The sequence below is a fragment of the Camelus dromedarius genome, chromosome 14 (genome assembly GCF_036321535.1).
Source record: "Camelus dromedarius isolate mCamDro1 chromosome 14, mCamDro1.pat, whole genome shotgun sequence".
Classification (NCBI taxonomy): domain Eukaryota; kingdom Metazoa; phylum Chordata; class Mammalia; order Artiodactyla; family Camelidae; genus Camelus; species Camelus dromedarius.
The window spans coordinates 52,237,305-52,262,263 of NC_087449.1; the positions used below are offsets into that span (position 1 = coordinate 52,237,305).

The following is a 24,959-nucleotide window of genomic DNA, read 5'->3' on the forward strand; positions in this document are numbered from 1 at the left end:
AATCCCGCTTTACTTAAAAGTTCATGCAAGAGCAACAATTTACTCTTTCCACATACGCTTCTCTAATGGCTCACCAGGATGAGGGCTAGATTAAACAGACGGAATTTAACAATTTTTAGGGACAATGAGTAGTCTTTAATCCCATCTTGAGACAACAACAAAGATGAACAGGAGAGCCTTTAGGAAGAGTTTGTGGCTGCTGCCATACTTGTCCCACACTCCTGCCACCAGGGGGAGATCGTGGGTTAAACGAACATATCTGTGGTGGTTTATTACCAGGAGAGAGAGGAACCCTTTTCCACACTTTTTTTTTTTTTTTAAATAACAGAAGAGGAGGCTGAGGGTCTATGAATGCAAGTGCCTTATCCAAGGTCTTAATATTAGGGAGTATTGGAAATTTTAGACTCTGAACTCAACCTTTTATGCTCTACAATGCCAAACTGATGGCTTCGGTAGGTCCCTTCCCCAGATCTGACCCCACAGATTTAAACTGGATTAACACTTTTCAGGGGTAGAAAGCAATCGTTCACCACGCAAGAGGTGAATCAGCATTATTCTGTCTCTCAAATCACAGAAATTCATCTTGGATTGGTCCCTGGAGCAGAAGATAAGAATCAGAGCTTGGGAAAGAGGAGGGTTTAGGGAAGTAAGTTGAGATTGACTCTTCAATCTATCTTCTTTGTCAGGTACCTAGTAATTCTTCTTGATAGTAACTAGAAAAATATTTCTTACATTAGTGAGGCTTTCCAAAGGATAGTCTCACTCTCACATATATCCATTACAGAATTTCAGAGCTGGGAACAACACTTAAAAGGCCATTTCCTTCACCCTTAAACCTGGCAAATTAAATTCCTACTGAGGAGACTACCTCAGTGCTAAGACATTTACTACATCCTCAGAAGGCCCACTTTACTTTTTTCAAATAGCTCTGAGCAGTAGACAATTCTTTCTTTCATCAGGTCCACGTTTGCTTCTGTAGACTTATAGTCACTAGTCCTAGGTCTGTTCTGTGGGACCAAAAGTGACAAGTTCATATCACTTCCACATAACTGGGCTTCAGAGGTCTGAAGACACTTGTAAGTCCCCTCCCTCCCTCTCTTCAGCTCAACTCCCCCCCACTAACAAATCAGCAGACTCATTTCCTACGAAAAGTAGAACAGCTAAAAGTACCTGTGTCAGGTGCTTTTTTTAATCAATTATCTCATTGAAATGTAATGTCAACTCTGTGGATTGTTACTTCCTTTTTAAATTAAATTATTTCCTCATTTATTCATGAATGTGGGGAATTTTCTTTAGCTACTTCATTTTCACAGACAGGTAAACAGGCTCAGAGAGGTCAGGTGATTTGCCTAGTTCACACAGCTTCCAAGAGGCAGATAAAGGAGTCAAACACAGGTCTGCCTGCTTTTGAAGTTTATGCTCAGAATCATACCTCCCATCACATAAATACAAAATTCATCTGGAGCTGGCCTCTTGGCTCTAAAAGAGGAAGTAGAGCGTGGAAAAGAGATGGAGTTTGAGGAATCATCAGCAGATGCTCAGATCACAAAGATGTTTGTGACCCCAAGGGGAACATGGGACACACACATGCAAACATGATCGTGCGCACAGCCCGGTGACACCGTTCACTTTCTCTGTGGCTTAAACTGCTCACCTTGACAGAAAAGATATTTGCAGTGTGTCCTGTGTGCATGGAGAGCAGCTTCTTGTGGTGCAGCGGGTCCCACACAATCGTGTGCTGGTCATCAGAACCAGAGGCCAGCAAGCTGCAAGCAGAGCGAGGGAACAGTTCTGACCTCTCCTCAAGTTCCTGGGTCCCCTCTCCCTTCCCTGTGTTGATAAGGACGTAGGCCACACAGAATTTGGAGAACGGCAGATGTCACAGAATGTAAGGTTATCGTGTAAACGCTGATTGATTTTCTTCTATTTTGTCCTGAGAAATTTTCCATTGTTCCTTAAGTGTATTAGCTTATCAAAAACCAAACCAAACAAAACAGGGTTTGGATGGTCATCCAACCTTCCTTCTACCTGGGATTCACTGTTTAACTCTGTACTGATAATGATGAACTAAACTTCAGTATATAGTAGAGAGTAGCAGTCTCTCCTCACTTGGGTCCCCTTTTTTCCTTAGATCTACAAAGAGTTAGGAAAGTGCCCTTCTTCCAGCCTCCCCACACCCTTCTTCAGCGCCCCTCCAGGTGCTGGAGCTCGTACTTACTCTCCTTTCTCATTCCACTCCAGACAGTTGACACATCCTGAGTGACCCTGGGGGAGCAAATGGAGAGAGACAAGGAAAGAGCCAGTTAGAGGTTCTCCTGGAGAACTCAACACCAAGAAGGCGAACTGAACAGGTACAGCAGCCTTTCCATCGTCAATGTTTTCCAGGTGTATGTAAGTGACCAGAAGTGAATTTAACTGCCTGGCACCTTACAATATATAAAGTATGTTCATATTCATGATCTCACGTGGTACTGAACACCCCTGAGCCTTAAAGGGCAGATTTCATTGATCTTACTTTGCAGAAAAGTAAACTTAAGTTCAGATAACAGTAGTGGAAGTGATATCCAAACAAATCACTGCTCCTATCACTAGAGGGGACATGTCAACAGTCCGTTTGAGGGACATCCCCTCGGCCACAGAAAATTTGCTCAGAGGAGCCTCTGACTGAAGGCAGTCAATCATCTAGAAGGCAGATCTTTCATTCATTTGGCACATATTTAATTTAACCAGCACTACTGCATGCCTGTTCAGATGCTGGGGGTACAGCAGTTTACAAAACAAAGTCCTCAATCTTCTGGAGATTACTTCAAGTAGATGGAGCCCAGTGTAGTAAGGGAAATTGGGCCAGAGTCTTGAGCCTGGGGATCTGAACTGAGAAACATGGAGGAGTGAGGCAGTTAACAACAGATGCCTAAGTTGAAAGCATGCACAGAGAGTAATCACAGCAAAGCTACAATTACAAAGAAACAGAATCCATAAAAAGCAGAAGGTATAAAGTGGCAGAAATGAGTCTTACATGGGTGGAGGAGAGAACAAGTCTCTTCCATTTCTACATACTGTTCTTTCTGCTCCCCCACCATCCCTCATTCCTAAAGGCACCTTGATTTTCATTTCATTATCTGCCTGCCCCAGATCAGACCATATGTTTCAGGAAGTGTAAGTCCATGGTCCTTCCCACAGTGATAGGTTCGGGAACTCAGGCCTAAGCCAATCTGACACAGCATTCACTCGGGCACAGGGATTGGCTCAGAAATGAGCCTGTGACCTCAGCCAGATGCAAGGGGGACAGGTGCTGGGAGTGTGTGGAAAAGGAGCTTTCTCATTCTCAGGACAGAGTCTATGAGAGAGATGCCTTTTTTTCTCTGGATGCTGGGTGTCCTCTGTGACTCTTAGAATTGTCACCATGAGGGAAGCCAGCCTGAGAGTGAAATAAACATGAAGAGGAAAGCCCAGCCAAGGGAATCACAGAAAAATGGGGCCAGACTGACCAGAGTAACTGACGCTGATGCCCGTTCCACTCCTGGACTTTCAGTTCAGGAGCCAGTCTATTCATTGTTGTTTAAGGTCACTTGAATTGGGTTGTTACTTGTGGCCCAAAGCATCCTGAGTAACTCATTCTTCAGGTCTCAGTTTACAGGCATTTCCCTCAAGATGCCTTTCCTGTCCTATAAACTTGGGAGGGAGGCACGCCCTTCCTGTGGGCTCGTACTGTCACACTGTATTAGGGCTCTGTGTCGACATGGTTCCTTGCTTCACCAGACTGAGAAAGCGGGCTTTGTGTACTATGTTCATTGTATCCCCAAGGCCAGGTGCAGTGCCTGGCACGTACCTGCTGCATAATGAACAAATCAGTCCAGTGGGACTAGTGGGAAGAATCAAGAGATACAAACAAATCTAATTCCCCGACTCTCTAGTCAGAAGAGGCTTTTCTTTTGCCTTCTCCTTCCCTCTTACCCTATAAAGATTCTCATCTCGGTTGAACCTCATTTCTTTCCAGGTTCTGCACTTAAATACAGTAACTGACACATTCACTCTGTTCAAACTTGCAAGACCACTTGCTGACCTGAGGTCTCTCACTTTCTCACGGCACTTGGTTGAAGCCCCACATATGGCTCTCATCACTTTCTGGATCAGAATCATTTCTGTCCTCACCCTTCTTATTTTCCCACTAGTCTTTAAATTACTTGTGCCCAGAGGTCACATCTTCAGCTTGCAGTTTCCCAGAGTATTGAGGGCCTTGAATGACTGCCACTTACTGAGGGCTTACAAAGAGCTAGGCACAGTACCTAGCGCTTGCAATAGGCAGAACAGATGTCACATCCTGCTCCTCTGGAACCCATGAGTATGCTGTGGTAGGTGGCAAAAGGGACTTTGCCGACGTGATTAAGGTTAAAATCCTTGAAGTGGGGAGAGAATCCTGGATTACCCAGGTAAGCCCAATATAATCACACACGTCCTGAAAACCAGAGAACCTTGCCTGGCTGCAGAGAATAGAGAGATGTAGATTTGAAAGGGACTTGACCTGCTGTTGCTAGTTTTGAAGACGGAAGAAGGGGGTCATAAGCCAAGAAATGCAGCAGTCTCCTCAAACTGGGAAATGCAAGGAAATGGACTCACTCTACAGCCTCCAGAAGGAACACAGCCCTGTCAAGACTTTAGCCTGGTGAGACCCATGTCAGACTTCTGATCTACAGAACTGTAAGATTATAAATTTGTGTTGTTTTAAGCCACTAAGTTTGTGGTAACTTGTTGTGGCAGCAATAGGAAACTAATACAGCATTCTGCGTCCATTATGTTGTTTAAGAAACAGGTATCATTACTCATTTCACGAATAAGAAAAACAGTGCTTGGAGAGGTTATGTAATCTGTTGCTATATTGTGATATAGCACATTTTTATATTTATATATAAGAAATATATATTTAGTCTTCATCCTCATTTCTGGCACAGAGCTCCTAAAACCCTTGGAATTTTCTAAGTAATAAGAGTGGTAAAGGTGTCGTGATACTCATAACAAACTTCTTTCAACTACATCTGAGTTTATGTTAATGAGATGATTTCTAGAAAGTACCTAAGGATGGAGGCTGGTGGCTGGGCAACCAAACATGGTTGGAAGGTTAGAACTTTCAGTCCCACTTCTCTGACCTCCAGGGAAGGCTGAACCAATCACCAATGTACAATAACTTAATCACCCATGTTGATGTAATAGAAAACCCCAAAGCACACGGTTTGGACAGCTTCTGGGTTGGTAGACATGTGGAAATTTGGGGAGACTGGCACGCTTGGAAAGGGCACAGAAGATCTGCACCCCTTCCCACGTACTTTGCCCTATGCATTTCTTCCATCTGGCTGTTCCTGAGTTATATCGTTCTATAATAAATTGGCAATTTAGTAAGTAAAAAATGTTTCTTTGAGTTCTGTGAGCCACTTTAGTAAATTAATCGAACCCAAGAAGAAGGTGGTTGGAACCCCTAATCTATAGCCGATTGATCAGAATCACAGGTGACAACTTGGATTTGCAATTGGCATCTTAAGGAGGGGTGGGGAGCAGCAGGCTAGTCTTACAGGACCGACCCTTAAAGTGTGAGATTGGATGCTATCTTTAGGAAGATAGTATCAGAACTGAGTTAAATTGTAGGGAACCCAGCTGGTGTTGGAGAGTTGCTTGGTGGTGTAAAAGAAAAAATACCCACATAACTGGACACACCTAATGTGGCACAGGTAGCAGTGGTGCCAGGAGGTGGGGTTTTAACTCAAGAGCTCAGGCTCTCAAGAGCTGTCTGAAAACTGCATGAATGTTTCTACAATTACCCTATCTGTCCTCAAATCAGTAGCCCATCCAGTAGACAAATATAATACTTATGATACATTTTTACATAGTAAAAAATAGCTCAAGAGGCAGGTAAGTTGGAAAAGTATAGACAGAAGACTCAAACCTGATTCTACAAAAATACAAAGTAACTACCGAGAAAAAATATTAATAAAGGGCTTTATAAGTTACAATATGTGTTTGAACAGCTACTTTACAAGCCACAGAGTGTTGAAGAGGATTTATTTTGGCCTTGATAAATAAGGCTGGCTTAGATATAGGTACATGATCTGTAAGTACGTTGAAGAATACGATGGAACAAAATATGCCTATGACATAGAATTAAACAGTGGGTTTCAAAAAGAAGGGGAGAAAACCTCAAAATTTAAAGGAATTTAGAGGAGGGACTGTTTACAGATGGCTCCCAGAGAGAAGCAGACTTCCATGTGCCTCCCTGGAACCCTGGAAATGTTTCTACTTAAGGTGGGCCTTGCACACCAGGGACCTGGAGGAAACTGAAAGTGCACAGAGAATGAACCTGCAATAAAAGCTCCAAATCTCACTTAAGTTCCCAGTTACATCTAACTTCTAGTTCCTGCTTAACTTCATTGAATATTGATTATAATTTCTATTTACTATAAGACCCTATAATTTGCTAGGTAGCATGGTGTATGGGAGGAAAAGGAGGCAGGGAGAAGCATTTTATCACTGACTCTGCTTAGAACTGTAGGTTCATAATGATGATAAAAAGCAAAAGGACTTTTAGTTGGTTTTATTACTGCTTTTAAATTCTTTACAGACTTTGCATCCCCTTACAAGCCTGCACTGCTGCCCCCACCTTGATATGCCACTGCTAGGTAGAATATTAGATAATAATATACGTGATCTCATTGTCACTCCCTTTTTACAGGTAAGACCAAGTCTCAGATATTAAATAACTTATCCAGGGTCACACAAATTGTAAACACCAGACCCCAGATGGGAACCCAGATCTCTATGACTCCAAAGTATTTCTTTAATTGTGCTGGACTACCTCAAATGCCACTCTTATTAAAAAGAGACTTCACTGCTCCCATCACCTTAGAGAACTGTTTATCAGTTGCATATAAAGTTAAGCTTACATCTGTCTAGCAATTCCATTCCTTTAGGTATTTACTCAAGGGAAATGAAAACATTTGCCCACATAAAAACTGGCAGAAGAATATCCATAGATGCCTTATTTTTAAAAGCCCTAAACTTGGAAATAACCAAATGGTCATCCACAGGAGAATGGATACACAAAATGCAGTGACCTCTGTATACATACAGGGTGATACTACTCAGAAATGAAAAGGAACTAACCAGGGACACACGCAATCGCATGGATGAAAAAGCATATGCTAAGCAAAAGAAACCAAATACAAAAAATATATATATACTATATAATTCCACTTACATAAAGTACAAGAACAGGCAAAACTAACCTATGGAGACAGAAGCCAAAAAGTGGTTGCTCTGAGGTAGGAGGGATGACTGGAAAGGGCACCATGGGAACTTTTAGGGTAATGACTTTTTCTATCTTGTTGTGGGTGATAGTCACTCAAGTGTCAAAACTCATCTAACTTAATATTTGAGACCTATGTACTTTATTTTTATGTAAATCATACCTCAATAAAGAGAGGGGAAAAAGGTAATAATAATAATAGCAACAGTAGTAGCTAATATATACTAAGCACTATCTCCCCATGTACCACAGGCAATATTGTGCCCTTCATTTATGCTTTGAATTAAACTTTACAACTACCATGTTGTATATTGTAGGTGCTCAATATATGCTTGAACATATGAATGAATTATGAATGACTCCTAGCTCTGCCCTCTGGTGCTTCAGAACATTGAGTTTACTCTAGCATCAAAAGCAGAGGTTGGCACTTTTCCTGTAAAGAGTCAGATAGTAAATATTTTGGGCTCTGCAGACCACACCATCTTTGTTTCAACTACTCAATTCTGCTGTTGAATTACTAAGGCAGCCATAGACAATACATAAATGAATGAGTGTGGCTGTGTTCCAATAAAATTTTATTTATAAAAATAGATGACAATTGATTCAACCCAATCCCTATCAAAATCCCATCTGCCTTCTCTAAAAAAATTCACAAGCTGAACCTAAAGCTTGAATGTAAATTCAAGGGACCCCAAATAGCCAAAATGATCTAGAAGAAGAAAACAAAGTAGAAGACTCGCTTCCCCATTTCAAAACTTACTACAAAGCTACAGTAATCAAAACAGTGTGGTACTGATATAAAGGACAGGCATTTAGATCAATGGAATAGAGCTGAGAGGTCACAAATCAATCTTGACATTTATGTGATTAACTGGTTTCTGTCAAGAGTGCCAAGACAATTCAATGGGGAAAAGAATAGTCTTTTCAACAAATGGTGCTGAAATAACTAGATATCCATGTGCAAAAGAATGAAACTGGGCCCCTGCATGACACCAATATAAAAATTAACCTAAAATGAATCAAAGACATACATATAAAATCTAAAACTGTGAAACTCTTAGATGAAAACATAGGTGTAAATCTTTGAGACCTTGTATTAGACAGTGGTTTCTTAACTATAACACCAAAAACATAAATGACAAAAGAAAAAAACGAATTTGGACTTCATTAAAATTAAAAATGTTGTGTCAAAGGCACTATTAAGAAAGTGAAAAAACTGATACTACTATATACAAACTAGAAAAAAACCAAGGTCTTACTGTTTAGCATAGGGAACTATATTCAATATCTTATAATAACCTATGATGGTAAAAGAATATTAAAAAATTTATATGTATAACTGAATCACTATGCTATACACCAGAAACTAACATAACATTGTAAATCAACTATACTTCAATTAAAAAAAAAAAAGAAAGTGAAAAAATCAATAGAGGAGAAAAAATCAATGGGAGAAAAAAATTTCAAATCACATATCTGATAAGGGTCTATATTTCTTTGTATATCCTATCCTGGCTCTATACAACTCAACAATAGATAAATAAATTAATTAAATAATGGACAAAGGATCTGAACAGACATTTCTCCAAAGAAGATACACAAATGGCCAATAACCCCATGAAAAGAAGCTCATCATTAGTCACTACGGAAATGCAAATCAAAACCACAGTGAAATACTACTTCATACCCACTAGGATGACTATAATAAAAAAAGACAGATAATAACTATTGGTGAAGGTATGGATAAATTGGAACCCTCATACATTTCTGGTGGGAATGTAAAATGGTGGGGCTACTTTGAAAAATAGTTTGGCAGTTCCTCAAAAAATTAAACCTAGAGTTGCCATATGACACAGCAGTTCCACTCTTAGGTACATGCCTAAGAGAACTGAAAATATATGTCCATACAAAAACTTGAACACAAATGTTCACGGCAGCATTATTCATAATAACCAAAAAGTGTAAACAACTGAAATGTCCACCAACTGATGAGTGGATAAACAAAATGTGGTATATCCATATAATGGAATGTCATTTGGCCCTAAAAAGGAATGAAGTATGATTCATGCTACAGTATAGAAGAATCATGCTAAGTGAATACACAAAGCTAAGTCAGATACATAAAGCTACATATTGTATGATCCTATTTATATGAGATGTCCAGAATAGGAAAATCCATAGAGACAGAAAGTAGATTAGTGGCTGCCAGGGGTGGTATCAGGGGTAGGGGATGGGGAGTAACTGCTCATATGGGTAAAGGGTTTCTATTTTGGGGTTATGAAAATGTCTGGAATTAGATAATGGTGATGGCTGCACAACTTTGTGAATATATTTTTTAAAAACCCACTTACATAAAATAAAAAATAAACTTAAAAAACCAAATCGACAAAGAGGTGGCAGGTTGGATTTGGCCTGCAGGTCCTAATTTGCTGATCCCTGATCTAAAGGACAGTCATTGAAATCTCTCAGAAAATCAGATCTCTGCTCGATCTTTTCCTTTGAGGGTGACTATTTAATTAATTTGTTATCTAATTTACTTCTCTAAACTGATATTGTTAAAAAAAAAAAACAACTCTGACAAATCTTTGTTAGAATCAGGTTACCTATGAAACTGTCCTGGTCTACCATACCAACTGTATTCAAAAAGAAAACCAATGTAGTTTGACCTGACTTGTTTCCAATGTACTTATGCTCAAAGTATACAAGAAACAAAATAGAAACAAAAAAAAAAGCAATAAAGCCAGATTATGAAGGTAAGATACATAATGTTTGCAACTTGTTTAAGGAAAATATTAAGAAAACTAATAAGGCAAGAGAATAAATCCACCAAGCCAAGAACTATTTTTTGTTAAGTCCCTTAAAAAAGTGGACACGTGGTTGAGGTGGAAAGCATATGAACTCTGAAGCCAGACAGGCCTGATGTAAGTCTTATTAATCTTATTTCTACCACTTATGTGACCTTGGAAGTGCTCAGTTTTACTCTCCTTATTTGTAAAGTAAGGTTACTTTTCTCTTCCTCTACCTCTCAATGTTAATGCCTGACACTGTGCCAAGAAATCCCACAAGTTAGAGAAATAGGATGGATCAAAATGTGATCAGAACTTTAAGGTGGACTTAGAAGATCCTGGTGATGTTGAAAGCAAGTACCCCACTGCCCCCAAAGGACTGCAGGCCACAAACTGAAATCCCAGGATATTTGGCTTCTGTCTGGTTATGACAATAAAACTCACTGAGACAAGATGAACTAGCAGATATAACTAAAGGGAGACTAGGAACCTGCAGCTAAGATGTCCAAGGGATACAGAGAAATGGTTTGGTCTATATCCCCACCTTAGAATTTATCCTAATTAACATTAAACTTAAATCCTCTAATCTCAACCTCCTTTCTGGCTCTCTTACTCAGTTGCTGCCACTATAACACTTTGTTCTTTCTTAACATTTTCTATTTTGAAACAATTTCAAATGTATTAAAAAAGGCACAATAGTACAAAAATACCCATATATATACCTTTCCCCTAAATAACTGTCAACATTGCCACATTGCTTGCTTTCTCTCCCTCTCCTCGCTCTTTACGCATGCACGCACGCACGCACGTGTGCACACACACACACACACACACTTTTTCCTGAACAATTTGAGAGTAAATTGCAGACTTCAGGAACCTTTACATACTTAACTACTTCATGTATTTCAAAGAACAAGGTCATTCTTTTATTTAGCCAGAGCACATTTATCAAAATCAGGAAATCTGACACTGATATGATACTACCTTTCAATATATACTCCATATTCACATTTCACCAACTGCCCCAATAATATCCCTTTGATTTTGCTGACCCAGGATCCAATCCAGGATCCCACACTGCATTTAGTTGTCATTTTCTTTTTAGTCTCCTTTAATCTGGAAGAGTGCTTCAACCCTTCTTCATTTTTTTGTGACACTGACATTTCTGAAGAATATGTCAGCTGCTCTGGAAAAATGTCTCTCGGTTTGGATTCTTCAGATTACTCCCTCATGATTAGTTTTAGGTAACACATTTCGACAGAAATGCCACCTAAGTGATTTTGTGTCCTCCTCGGTGCACACTGTCAGCTGGCATCTGATGTTAAGGTGGTATCGATCAGGTTTCTCTACTCTAATGTTACTATTTTCCTCTCTGCTATCTGTGACTTTTACATTGTGCAAGTATACTGTCCTCCATCAAATTTCTACCCAGTGGTTTCAATCACTCATTGATTATACTTGCCTGAGTCAATTACTGGTATGACGTGGGATGATAAAATGGTGACTTTTCCAACTTTATCATTTCTTCATTTAGTGGTTGGCAGTCTACTAGAATGAAGTGCTTTTTGCTCTCTCTCTCCTCCTCCCCTTCTTTTTTCCTTCCTCTCTCTTATCAGTGCAAACTCAGACATTCAAATTGTCATGAATTTGGCCAGAAGCATGCCCTTCAAGCTTGCTTCTGTGTCCTTATGATATGTCCCTATCATTTTTATTTCTTTATTTTCTGTTGATCTTCTGCCACAAGGTACTGTAGGCTCATCTTGTATACTCGCTCTCCCAGACCTGAATTGGTTATTCCTCCAAGGACCCCTGGTTCTTTCTACTGGAGAATGGCATTTAGAAACCAGTAACTCATAGCTAATTGGGTATCATTCCTTCTGGACTCTTTGAGAAGACAGAGCTGGAAATAATATGTAAGAATATATTAAAATATATGTATTTTTTAAAACATGAGCTCATACTGATACTGCTAATGCCAATCCAATACCTGAGTCCTTCTTTGCCTTTCCCTGTTACACATTTGAATTTTCCTTCTCCCAGTGAAAAGGGAACAACATTGATATATCTATTATATCAATATTAAGTTATATTTATATTAACATTGATATATTTATACCAGCAACACGGACATATTTACTCATTTGCTCAATTCTACAATACACACAAAATAGTTACAGAATTACTGCAGCAATACTAGTACAAATGACAAATCTACTAACTAGAGTTCAGTCAAGATTTCTTTAGTTTATTTCGTCTTTTAAAATACATAAATTCAAAGAATATATATATCCAATTATGAGTCAGTTGGCATCCCCATCCCCATCGTTGCTGATTTAATTTTACTTTTTGAATGTGCAAAACCTCAATGTGGTTATAAAAGTAAAAACTCTACAAAAAGATCCAGAAGAGTTATTCCCTTTTCTCTACCCCTCCATTCTATGCCTTCTATCCCTCAGAAGTGACCAACTTCATTAGCCTTTGCTAATCCATTCTATGCTTGTGTTTGCAAGGATATGTAGGTACATATATAAATTCTTACTCTCTGTCACATAAAAATTGGCAAATAAAATAGCCCTTAAATATATGGAAAAGATATTCAATTTCATTCATAACACAAAGGTAACAAACTATATTGAGATACCATTTTTCATCTGTTAGAATAGTAAAAAATTCAAAAGCTTAACCACACAGTCTGTTGGTGAGTTATGGAGAAACAGGCACTCTTATGCATTGTTACCAGGAAGGCAAAATGGTGCAATTTCCTTGGAGGGAAATTTGGCAATATCTAACAAAACCACAGATACATTTACTCTTTGGCCAGCACTCCCACTTCTAGGTTTTTACCCTAAAGATACATCTCTAGCAATACTAAAATACATATGCATATGCATATGCATAAGGTTATTCATTATAGTACTATAATTACAAACTATTAGAAAGAACTCTTAAGAGTCTATACATGGGAAATTAATTGAATAAATCTTCGTTCATCTACATAATAGAGTACTATGCAGCTGTGAAAAAGAACTCTCATTAACTGATTTGAGTGATTCCAAGATATATTAAGAGAAAAAAGAGAATATATTTAATTCCTCAATGATTCTTTATCCTCAACAAGTCCTCCAAGTTCAGACAGTCTATTTTCTCCTTACATGCTACCTCATGCCTTCACTTCCTTCCCTAACCCCCTAATAATCCATGATTCATTATTAGAATCATTCTCTTGCAATATTCATCTGACAAAACCCCAACCACAGATGATCTTCTAGCTTTCCTGTATCATCAGCTTTCTCCTTCTCTACTGACTCTTTCTCCTTGGGATTAAACATGCTCAAGTTTCTCTAATCGAAAAAATCCTCCCTTGATGCAAATCCACATCCAGCTATGGCCTTCCATTTCTCTTCTCCTTCATAGCCACACTGAAAGAATAGTCCATACTCAATATTTTCACTTCATCACTTCCCAATAATTCTTCAACCCAATTCTATCTATAACACAAAAATGGCCCTTGACAAGGTTATTATTGTGACTTCCTTGCCGTAAGTCAATGGGAGACTTCACAGTCCTCATTTTACTTGGTCCCTGGTAGTATTTGATAATGCTGACCAATTCTTTCTCAACGAAACTTTCCTATTCTGGGTTCTGTGGCATCATCCTCTCTGTTTTCCTTTCTACTCTTCTAGTTGCTCTTTCTTGATACCCATTGCATACTCTTCTTTGTCTACCTGGCTCTTATATTGGTCTTTTTTTATGGCTCTATCCTAGGCTTTCTTCCTACTCTACACACTCCTCAAAGGCAATCACAACTCATTTTCATTGTTTCAATCTATATGCTGCTTACTGCTCCCAAATCAACATCTCCAGTGGGTACCCCTATCTTAAACTTAGACCTAAATATTCCAACTACTTATCTAGAAAGCTCCAGAACATCCATAACCAAGCTTTTCATCTTTTCCCTCTAACTTATTCCTTCTCCAGTGCACCCTAACTCAGTGAATGGCACTATCATTTACTCAGCCAACCAGAAACTTGACTTTCATCTTTGACTCCTCTCTCTTCATAACTTTCCACATTCAATCACCAAAAATTTTGTTAATTCTATCTCTTAAAGGCCTTTCAAATTCACTGACTTCTAGCAGTATCTAAATACATAAAACAAATACTAACACACATAAAGGAAGAAATTGATGGGAATACAATAGTAGCAGAGACTTTAACACCCCACTAACATCAATGGACAGATCTTCCAGACAGAAAAGAAACAAGGTAACAGAGATCCTAAATGACAAAATAGAACAGTTAGACTTAATTGATATTTTTAGGACATTATATCAAAAAAAAAAAAAAAAAAAAAAACAAAAAACAAAAAAACAACCCAAAAAACAAACCCGGAATATACATTGTTTTCAAGTGCACATGGAACATTCTGTAGGATAGACCACATACTAGGGCACAAAACAAGCCTCCACAAATTTAGGAGGATACAAATTATTTCACACATATTTTTCTGACCACAACAGTATGAAACTAGAAATCAACCACAGAAAGACAAATGAGAAAAAAACAATTGCATGGAGACTAAACAACATGCTGCTAAAAAACCAATGAGTCAATGATGAAATCAAAGAAGAAATTAAAAAACACCTTAAGACAAATGACACAATAACACAAAATCTGTGGGATGCAGCAAAAGCAGTCCTAAGACAGAAGTTCACAGTGATATAGGACATCCTCAAAAAACAAGAAAAATCTCAAATAAACAACCTAAACATACCACTTAAAAGAATTAGAAAAAGAAGAACAAACAAAAGTCAGCAGAAGGAAAAAATAATAAAGATCATAGAGGAAATAAATAAAATAGAGATTTTAAAACAATAGAAAAAAATCAGTAAAACCAAGAGCCGGTTGTTTTGAAAGAGTAGACAAAATCAACAAACTTCTGGCCAGGCTCACCAAGAAGAAAAGGGAGGACCCTAATAAACAAAATGAGAAATGAAACAGGATAAATAACAACCGATACCACTGATACACAAAGAATCATTAAGAGAATAGTATAAACAATCATATACCAACAAACTGGACAACCCAGAAAAATTGGACAAGTTTCTAGAAGCATACAGTCCACCAAAATCATATCAAGAAGAAATAGATAATTTGAACTGACTGATCACTAGAACTGAAATGAAATCTGTAAGAAAAAAAAACTCCCTGCAAACAAAAGTCCAGGACTGGATGGCTTCACTGGGGAATTCTACCAAACATACAAAGAATTGATACCAATCCTTCTCAAACTCTTCCAAAAGACTGAAGAGAAGGAAACACTCCCAAAGTCATTCTACAAAGCCACCATCACCCTGTTCCCCAAACCAGACAAAGCCACTATCAAAAAAGAAAATTACAGACTAATATCATTGATGAACATAGATGCAAAAATTCTCAGCAAAATATTAGCAAACTGAATCCAATAACACATAAAAAAGATTATACATCATGATCAAGTTGGCTTCATTCCAGGATCACAAGGATGGTTCAAAATCTGCAAATCAATGTGATACACCACATCAACAAAAGAAAAGACAAAAACCACATGATCATCTCAATAGATGCAGAAAAAGCATTTGATAAAATTCAACATCCATTCATGATAAAAACTCTTACCAAAGTGGGTATAGAGGGAACACATCTCAACATAATAAAAGCCATTTATGACAGACTTACAGTCAACATAATACTCAATGATGAAAAGCTGAAAGCCTTCTGCTAAAATCTGGAACAAGACAAGAATGCCTACTCTTACCACTTCTGTTCAAAATAGTATTGGAAGTCTTAGCCACAGCAATCAGACAAGAAAGGAAATATAAGGGATCCAAATTGGAAGAGGTAAAATTGTCACTATATGCAGATGACATGATGCTAAAGACTCCACACAAAAACTACTAGAACTGATAAATGAATTCAGCAAGGTAGTAGGACATGAGATTAACTTACAGAAGTCTGTTGCATTTCTTTACACTAATAATGAAATATCAGAAAAGAAAAGTTAAAAAAAATCCCTTTAAAAGTTGCGTCCAAAAAAATACTTAGGAATAAACCTGATCAAGGAGGTAAAAGACTTATTCACTGAGAACTATAAAACACTGACAAAGGAAATTAAAGATGATTTAAAGAAATAGACATCCATACTCTTGGATTTGAAGAATTAATATTGTTAAGATGGCCATACTACCCAAAGCAATCCACAGATTCAATGCGATCCCTGTCAAATTACCAAGGACATTTTCCACAAAATCAGAAAAAATAGTCCTAAAATTTATATGGAATCACAAAAGACCCAAAATTGCCAAAGCAATACTTAGGAAAAAGAATGAAGCTGGAGGCATAACCCTCCCACATTTCAGACAATACTACAAAGCTACAGTAATCAAAACAGCACGGTACTGGCACAAAAACAGATATAGGGGTCAATGGAACAGAATAGAGAGCCCAGAAATAAACCCACATACCTATGGTCCATTAATCTTCAACAAAAGAGGCAAGAATACACAATGGAGAAAAGATAGTCTCTTTGGCAAGTGGTGTTGGGAAAGCTGGACAGCCACATGTAAATCAATGAAGTTAGAACACTCCTCACACCATACACAAAAATAAACTCAAAATGGCTTAAAGACTTAAACATAAGACAGGACACCATAAATCTCTTAGAAGAGAACATAGGCAAAACACTCTCTGACATAAATCATAGCAATGTTATCTTAGGTAAGTCTCTCCAGTCAATATAAATAAAAGCAAAAATAAACAAATGGGACCTCATCAAATGTATAAGCTTTTTCACAGCAAAGGGAACTATAAACAAAACAAAAAGACAACTTACAGACTGGGAGAAAAGTACTTGCAAATGATGCAACTAACAAGGGCTTAATTTCCAGAATATACAGGCAGCTCATACAACTCAATAACAACAAAAAAGCTCAATCAAAAATTGGGCAGAAGACCTAAATAGACATTTCTCCAAAGACATACACATGGCCAATAGCCACATGAAAAGATGCTCAATATCACTAATTATCAGAGAAATGCAAATCAAAGCTATAATGACATATCACCTCACACTGGTCAGAATGGCCATCATTAAAAAGTCCACAAATGATAAATGCTGGAGAGGCTGCGGAGAAAAGGGAACTCGCCTACACTGTTGGTGGGAATGTAATTGGTGCAGCCACTATGGAAAGAAGTATGGAGATTCCTTAAAAAACTAAAAATAGACTTACCATATGATCCAGCAATCCCACTCCTGGGCATGTATCCAGAGGGAGCTTTAATTCAAAAAGATACATGCACCCCAATGTTTATAGCAGCACTATTTACAATAGTCAAGACATGGAAACAACCTAAATGTCCATCGACAGATGACTGGATAAAGAAGATGTGGTATATTTATGCAATGGAATGTTACTCAGCCATAAAGAAGAATGAAATAATGCCATTAGCAACAACATGGATGGATCTAGAGATTATCATACTAAGTGAAGTAAATCAGACAGAGAAAGGCAAGTATCATATGATATAACTTATATGTGGAATTTTAAAAAATGATACAAATGAATTTATTTACAAAACAGAAAGAGACTCACAGACATAGAAAACAATGGATGGTTACTAAAGGGGAAAGAGGGGGGAGGGATAAATAAGGAATTTGGGATTAGTGGATACAAACTACTATATGTAAAATGGATTAACAACAGGGTCCTAATGTATAATATGAGGAACTATATTCAATATTTTGTAATAACCTATAATGAAAAATATATGAAAAAAATATATGAATAACTGAATCACTATGCTGTCCACCAGAAACTAGCACAACACTATAAGTCAACTATACTTCAATTTAAAAAAAATTCAAAACAACAAAAACATTCACTGACTTCTCTCCATCCAGATTACCATTATCTAGGTTCAGGTAACACATCACCTCTCCCTGAATCATTGCCACTGCCTCTTAAGTGGTCTGGCTATCCCCAGTTCAAACCCTCTGCAATCTTCACTTTGAAGCCAAGATTAATTTTTTTTAAAAAAAAAAAAACCTTAACCCTGATCATATGCTCCCATGGTAAACACCACTCAGTGGCTCTCCACTGCCCTTAGAGTAAAATTGACAGTCTTCAACATAGCTTACAATATCCATCATTATGAACATCCCAAGCACATTCACCTCAGCAACCTCATCTGCCATCATTCTTCCACGAGTATTCCGTGACCATCTCATCTGTTTTCTTGAACTGAGTACCTGCTACTCTCTCTTGCATCACTCATATGCTGTTCCCCCAACCTAGAACCTTTTCTCTCCCTATCTCCCCCAAATCTAACTAGTTCCTCTCATCTATCTTTCAGGTATAGTCTAGAATACATTACTATTAAGAGCCAAGTTGAGATCTCTCAGGCCCATCATGTTTTACTCATTTGTGAAATTTCTTAGAATAATGATGACACATCAGGGAGAAGAGGTTGAGGCTGGGGAAAGAATAAACGTTTTTTTAGCACTATGTTTATTAGAATGAAGAAGTGTGATTAAGAGTATAAACTGGTACAAACTCCATGAAAGGCAGTTTTGTTACTATTTATCAAAATCACAGATGCATATATCATACCCTTTGACCTATATTAATTCTACTTGTAGGTATTTATTCTGTAACTATTCACCCACATACGCCAAATTATGTTGCAAGGAGTAACACTGTACCTTCAAAAGATTGTAAGTAACCCACATATCCATCAACAGGGATAGTTTAAATAAATTATGGTACATTCACACAACAGAATACTCTGAAGCCATGAAAGAATTAGACATTAGAAATATCTTTATGTACTGATATGGTAAAATCATGAAAGTATATTTTAAATTCAAAAAGTAAGGTACAAAGTAGTAAATATGTTGGGCTAATATTTGTAAAAAAAAAAAAAGGTAAGGATTTTATGCATAAAATTTCTCTGGATGAAACTGAATACATTAGTTGATTTCAGGTAAGTGAATTTGGTGGCTGGGAAAAAAAGTGAAAAGTAGACAATCTTTTAAACTTTTAAGCTAACTCTAATACAGAAAATTAAAAAAGCCAATCAAACCAACAGGCTTTTTAGTGAGCCTCTACTAAATGGTCACCACTAGGTCCCAAGAGTTCTCTTTAAGTTTCCTTTTGTATTTTTCAAAAGTACACAAAGTAATAAATTAGGAAATCCAGGGGAAAAATTCCCCCAGATAATAAAGAGGAAAACATTATAATCAATAACCACAAAAAGGTAAGAGCGTTTACTGCTGATTTTACCTATTTTATCCCACTCCCAACCCTTATTAAATCACTTCTTCTTAATGCCAAAAATCAGCTGTCGTTAACTGAAACGGGGTCCATGTGTGACAATGGGTGAGAAATAAAACAAGGGAAGAAAATGATTATAAAGCATTTTAAAAAGTTAGATCCCATTAAATCAGCATCTTAGGAACAGCATCTTAGTAAACCTTAAGAGCTTTCTATAAATAACCACAGTAATAGCAGCTAATATTTGAGTGCTATGCACCATGAATTTTATAATATACAGGGTGTTGTGCTAAGTACTTTACGTAAATTAACTTATTTATTCCACCTCTCAAACCTAAGAGACAAACAGGATTATTATACAGATGATGAAATGGGGCCTAGAAGTTAAAGGACTTATCCAAGGTCATATGGCTTATAATGGCATTTTTATTACTATTGTGGGGAGGGGCATGTCAAAAAAAGGTATCCCCTCCAATTTCAAACTAGGAAAAGAGGGAAATAAGAGAGCCTTTTGAAAGTTAGGATTGTAAAAATCAGTACAGTTGAATTTTCTCTCCTCCTTGGCTTCTATGATACCATGTGCTCCTTCCTCTATGTTATTCTGTCTCCTGTGGGTAGAGGAAGAGAAGAAACAGATAATCTCTAAATGCTGAAACACCTTGGTTCTTGGTCTTGAACACTCTCTCTCTTCCTACTTTCTTTCTCATTGATACTATCTAGTCATCTAGTTTCATGGCCCTATGGATCATTGGTTTGCAAACCTTTTAGCCTCCAGACCCCTTTACACTATTAAAAATTATTGAGGATCCCAAAGAGCTTTTGTTTATATGGGTTATCTATCAATATTCACCATATTAGAAGTTAAAACTGAAATATTAATCTCATTTAAAATTAAGATTATTAATTATAATTTTAATTTAATGAAATTAAAGTGATTAATTTCATTAAAAAATAACAATAAAATATGGTTAACACATTTTAAATAAAAAGTAACTATTTCCCAAGACAAATGAATTTAATGAGAAGAGTGGCATTGCTCTATACTTTTACAAAACTCTTTAATGTCTATCTTGATGGAAGACAAATGGGTTCTCATATCTACTTTTGTATTCAGTTTGTTGCAATGTTATTTTGGTTGAAGTATAAAAGAAAATGCAGCCTCATAAAGATAAGTAGAACAGGGAGGAGTATTTTAGTGGCCTTTTCAGATAATTGTAGATATCTTTGTTGGATTCTGCACCAAAACTGGACAAATAATGGTTTCTCAATTTTAAACAATGTGGAATCTGAAACCGTATCAGTCAGCTCTTGGTATCCTGCTACATTAAAATACATTAGTCAATTTGCATTATGCCTGGGTCTTTTACACATATATGACTTAGTTCTGAAAACAGTGACTCATTGAATTGGATCATCATCAAACATTAACATTTATTACATAATATTGTTGACATCTGTTAATATTACCACAGATTGCATCCAAGTCTTTTAAGAAGTATCAAGAAACTGAGAAGCTATCAAGCTCACGATGGCAGATACAAGTTTTCCTATATATTTTTTTTTCTTTAAAGTTCAAATTTTATCCTTGGCAACAAATACTGTCAGTTATTTTTCCTGAAGTGACAGCTTACTTCATTCATTTTTAAGAAAATGTCTGCCAAATACCCATGTCTGAATAACCACAGTTTTCTCTGCTAGCCATTCTTTCAGATGGTTCCATGACAAAAAATAACTAGTTGAGCTTGCAACTCAAACAACTGCACACGTACTTTTCCTCAAGACCATCATAGTTCAGTATGCAGCAATAGTAATTTTATGGATTCTTCCCATCCCATGGTACAGAATACTAAAAAGATGTGTATTTTTAAGATGTGTATTTAAAATTAATAACTTTTCCTTTTTTTTTAAACTGAAGTATAGTCAGTTACAATGTGGCAATTTCTAGTGTACAGCATAATGTTTCAGTCATACATATATTTGTATGTATATACATGTATTTGTTTTCATATTCTTTTTCATTATGTTACTACAAGATATTGAATATAGTTCCCTCTGCTATATGGAAGAAATTCTTTTTAATCTATTTTATATACAGTAGTTAATATTTGCAAATCCTGAACTCCTGATTTACCCATTCCCACTCTCGTTTCTCCTGGTAACCATAAATTTGTTTGCTATGTCTGAGTCTGTTTCTGTCTTGCAGGTAAGTTCATCAGTGTCTTCTTTTTTTTTAGATTCCACATATGAGTGATATCATGTGGTTCTTTTCTTTCTCCTTCTGGCTTACTTCACTTAGAATGATGACCTCCAGGTCTATCCATGTTGCTGCAAATGGCATTATTTTATTATTTTTTATGGCTGAGTAGTATTCCATTGTATGAATATACCACAGCTTCTTTATCCAGTCCTCTGCCAATGGACATTTAGGTTGTTTCCATGTCTCAGCTATTGTATCTAGTGCTGCTATGAACAATGGGGTGCATGTATCTTTTTGAATTAGAGTTCCCTCCAGATATACACTCAGTAGTTGGATTGCTGGGTCATATGGTAAGTCTAATTTTAGTTCTTTTTCAGGAATCTCCAAGTTGTTTTCCATAATAGCTGATTAATAACTATTCTGCTTCACATCAAGGACACTGTTTCCCTTTTTTTGCAAATAATGTCTTAGTATTACTATGAAAGTAGCTTTGACTTCATGGATTCCCTTGAAAAGGTTGTGGGGATCCCTAGGGATCTGTAGACCACACTCTGAAAACTGCTACTATAGACCATTACAATGACTTTCTAGTTTTAATCCCAGTCTATGCTTCTTTCCTTGTCTCAGACCCACTGGATCCTGTAACAGTGAAAGAAATGTCTTGGTGCTTATTAAAGGACAAGCTCTCTACTTAAACTCTGAATCCTATCCCCTCCAGCCTTTCCTAGCACTTTGCTCCTTCAGTCATTCTGTTCTTCTCCTATATCAGCAATCCCTCTCTCTCTCATCAACACACAAACAAGCTCTAGTATTTCTTCCCATTCTTAAGAATCCCTCCCTTGATCCCATAGGCCCCTCCAGTTACTGCCCCATTTCTCTCCTTTCCTTTGTAAACAAAGTCTTTCAAGAGCTGTCTATATAGTTCAATAAAGCTGGAAAATAAAAACAAAACAAAATGACTTTGAAGGATGGAAGCATCATAAATAAAAAAGATGTCATTCTTCCCCCAGTCTCCTGAAATGACTCCCCACTGGTTAAAGCCAACAAGAAGACAGAAGACAAGAGAGACTACTGATACATCTGTGAAAGTCAGCTGCCCAGGTAATGAGCTGAAGAAAAGGTGAAGAGCACATTAGTAGAGCAAGAGAAGGTATCTTTTATAGTTTACCCTTTTTACTGCTTATATCCTATCTTTCCTTTCATCTAGGGGGAAAGTTTGCAATCACTAAATAACTAAATAAAATAAATTCCCATCACCCTCTTTGAAAAATATAAAATAAAAGAGAGACTTGTCTACTTCCTGTTGCTGCTGCTTCACCTCCAATTCACTCTTCCTCCCTCCTCAAGCCCTCCCTCCAATTTTTGTGTCTATTCTCACCACTTCAACAAAACTGCTCCAGTCAAGACCACAGCCACTGCTTTGTCCTCACTTACTCAAACTCTCAGAAGCTCTGAGTAGAACTGACCACTCCTTCTTTCTTGAAATACTCTCATTACCTGACCTTGACACTTTCCTGGTTGTTTACTTCACTGACTCTCTTTCTTGGTTAAGTTTTTATCTCCTTAGCTTATAATCAATTTCTGAAAACTAGAGTGTCTCCAGAGCCAAATCTTGGACCCTCTTCTCCAAGGCTCCATGGATGCTTCTCTCTACAGTCCAGAGCTCTCCCCCGATTAGTACTGTCAACTGCCTACCTGACATCTCCACAAAGCTATTCAACCCAGGCTTCCAAACTTAACAGATTCAACCCCTGATTCTCTAATAAACCATATAAATTTCTCCCAGTCTTCTTTCCAGCTGCTCTAACTTCTCTAAGTCTCACAAGTAGCAAAGCTGGGATTTAAACTGTCCTTTTTTTTTTTTTAACATCTAAACCTGTGGGCATTCCTTCATACTATGCACTGCTACTATAGGTCCTTCCCAAGGTGGCCTTTAGCCAAGTGCAAACTCAAACAATTCCTTTACCTTAACATATTTTTATACTTGAGTTCCAAACTTTGGAAACAATAGGTAGGATTCTGTTTTGTGTTCACAGAAGTTTCCACGTCTATTGTGAACAAAGTTATCACACCAGGAAGAGATGATGGAGACAATGTGGGCTGGGTGGAGGCACAGCTAAAAGGAGAAGCCCAGCCAGCTAGCAGTAACTGTCTACTCAGCATCCACCAGGGCAGCGTTTTTCAGCCTCGGCATTATTGGCACTTGGCTCTGCACAATTCTTTGTTGCACATTCTTTGTTGTATTGTGATTGTAGGATGTTTAGCAGCATCCCTACCCTCTATCCTACTCTAGTTCTAGTTTTCACAACGAAAATTGTTTCTGGACATTGCCAAATGTCCCACTGGAGGTAAAACATTCTATGCCCCACCCTCAACTGCACTAGAGGGATGGACTTCGAGTTATGTTCCAAAGGAAATATGAGTAAAGGGTAAATAATACACTATATCAAAAAATTATGTTTTCAAAGAATTTCTAGAGATATGGGAAAACAATCATTTTATAAAAGTATAAAAGGGTTTACCAAACTGTAAATGGTATGAGCCCCATTCTGGAGGGGAAAAAAAAATTACATTAAGCATGAAAAAAAAAAAACTCGAATACTTAAGACTCATAATTGTTATTTATTGAACTAGCTTACTATGATCTAGGCACTGTATGAAGCACTTCACAAAATCATCTCATTTAATCCTCACAACAATTCTCAGCTATTGCTCCATTTTACAGATGAAGAAACTAGGGTAACTTGCACAAGGCTATATAGCTGTAGAGAAGATAGGTCTTGAAACCAAATTTATCCAGCTCCAATGCCCACCTCTTAACTACTATTCTGTTTCATAATACAAAAAAGTAGTATACCAAACGTTAACAATGCTTATCTCCAGAGAGTAGAATTAACAGTGATGTTGTTTTCTTTATATTTTTCTATTCCATACTATGAAATTTACTACTTCTATAATCAGAAAAAAATTTTAAGTGAAAGTTGTGAAGACTACTTGGTAACATGGAGAAAAGAATTATTACAGAAGAGATACAAAACTCAATGTAAAGTATGATTACAATTATGTAGAAATATGCAAGAAATAAAAGGAAGTATACAAAATGCTAATAGTAAGTATATTAGGGAGGTGGGACTAAGTAGTAATTTTTACCTATTTTTTCCATATTACTATTAATGTAGTTTTATTTGATAATGGATAAAAGTTTATAATTAAAAGAAAGCAATAAAAATCATCTCTAATTTTATTACCTCAAATAACACTCTTAGTATTCAACAAATTGCTTTCTAGTTTTTTTCTAAGATCAATACAATCACTTGCAAACCGAATGTGAAGGAACCAAAGAAAATTCTTATTCAAATTGAAGATGATACTAA

The 24,959-nt window shown here is 37.1% G+C and overlaps 1 protein-coding gene across 2 annotated transcripts in view; it reads right to left on the reverse strand.

Annotated features, from left to right (window-relative positions):
* Positions 1–24,959, reverse strand: part of WDTC1 (WD and tetratricopeptide repeats 1) — a 59,214-nt gene that overhangs the window by 17,613 nt on the left and 16,642 nt on the right. For both annotated transcript variants that reach the window (XM_064493887.1, XM_064493886.1), the window contains exons 4-5: positions 2,219–2,265; positions 1,655–1,766 (exon numbers count right to left, since the gene is read on the reverse strand). In XM_064493887.1, the coding sequence (XP_064349957.1) occupies positions 1,655–1,766; positions 2,219–2,265 (159 nt within the window). The remainder of the gene's footprint in view (positions 1–1,654; positions 1,767–2,218; positions 2,266–24,959) is intronic.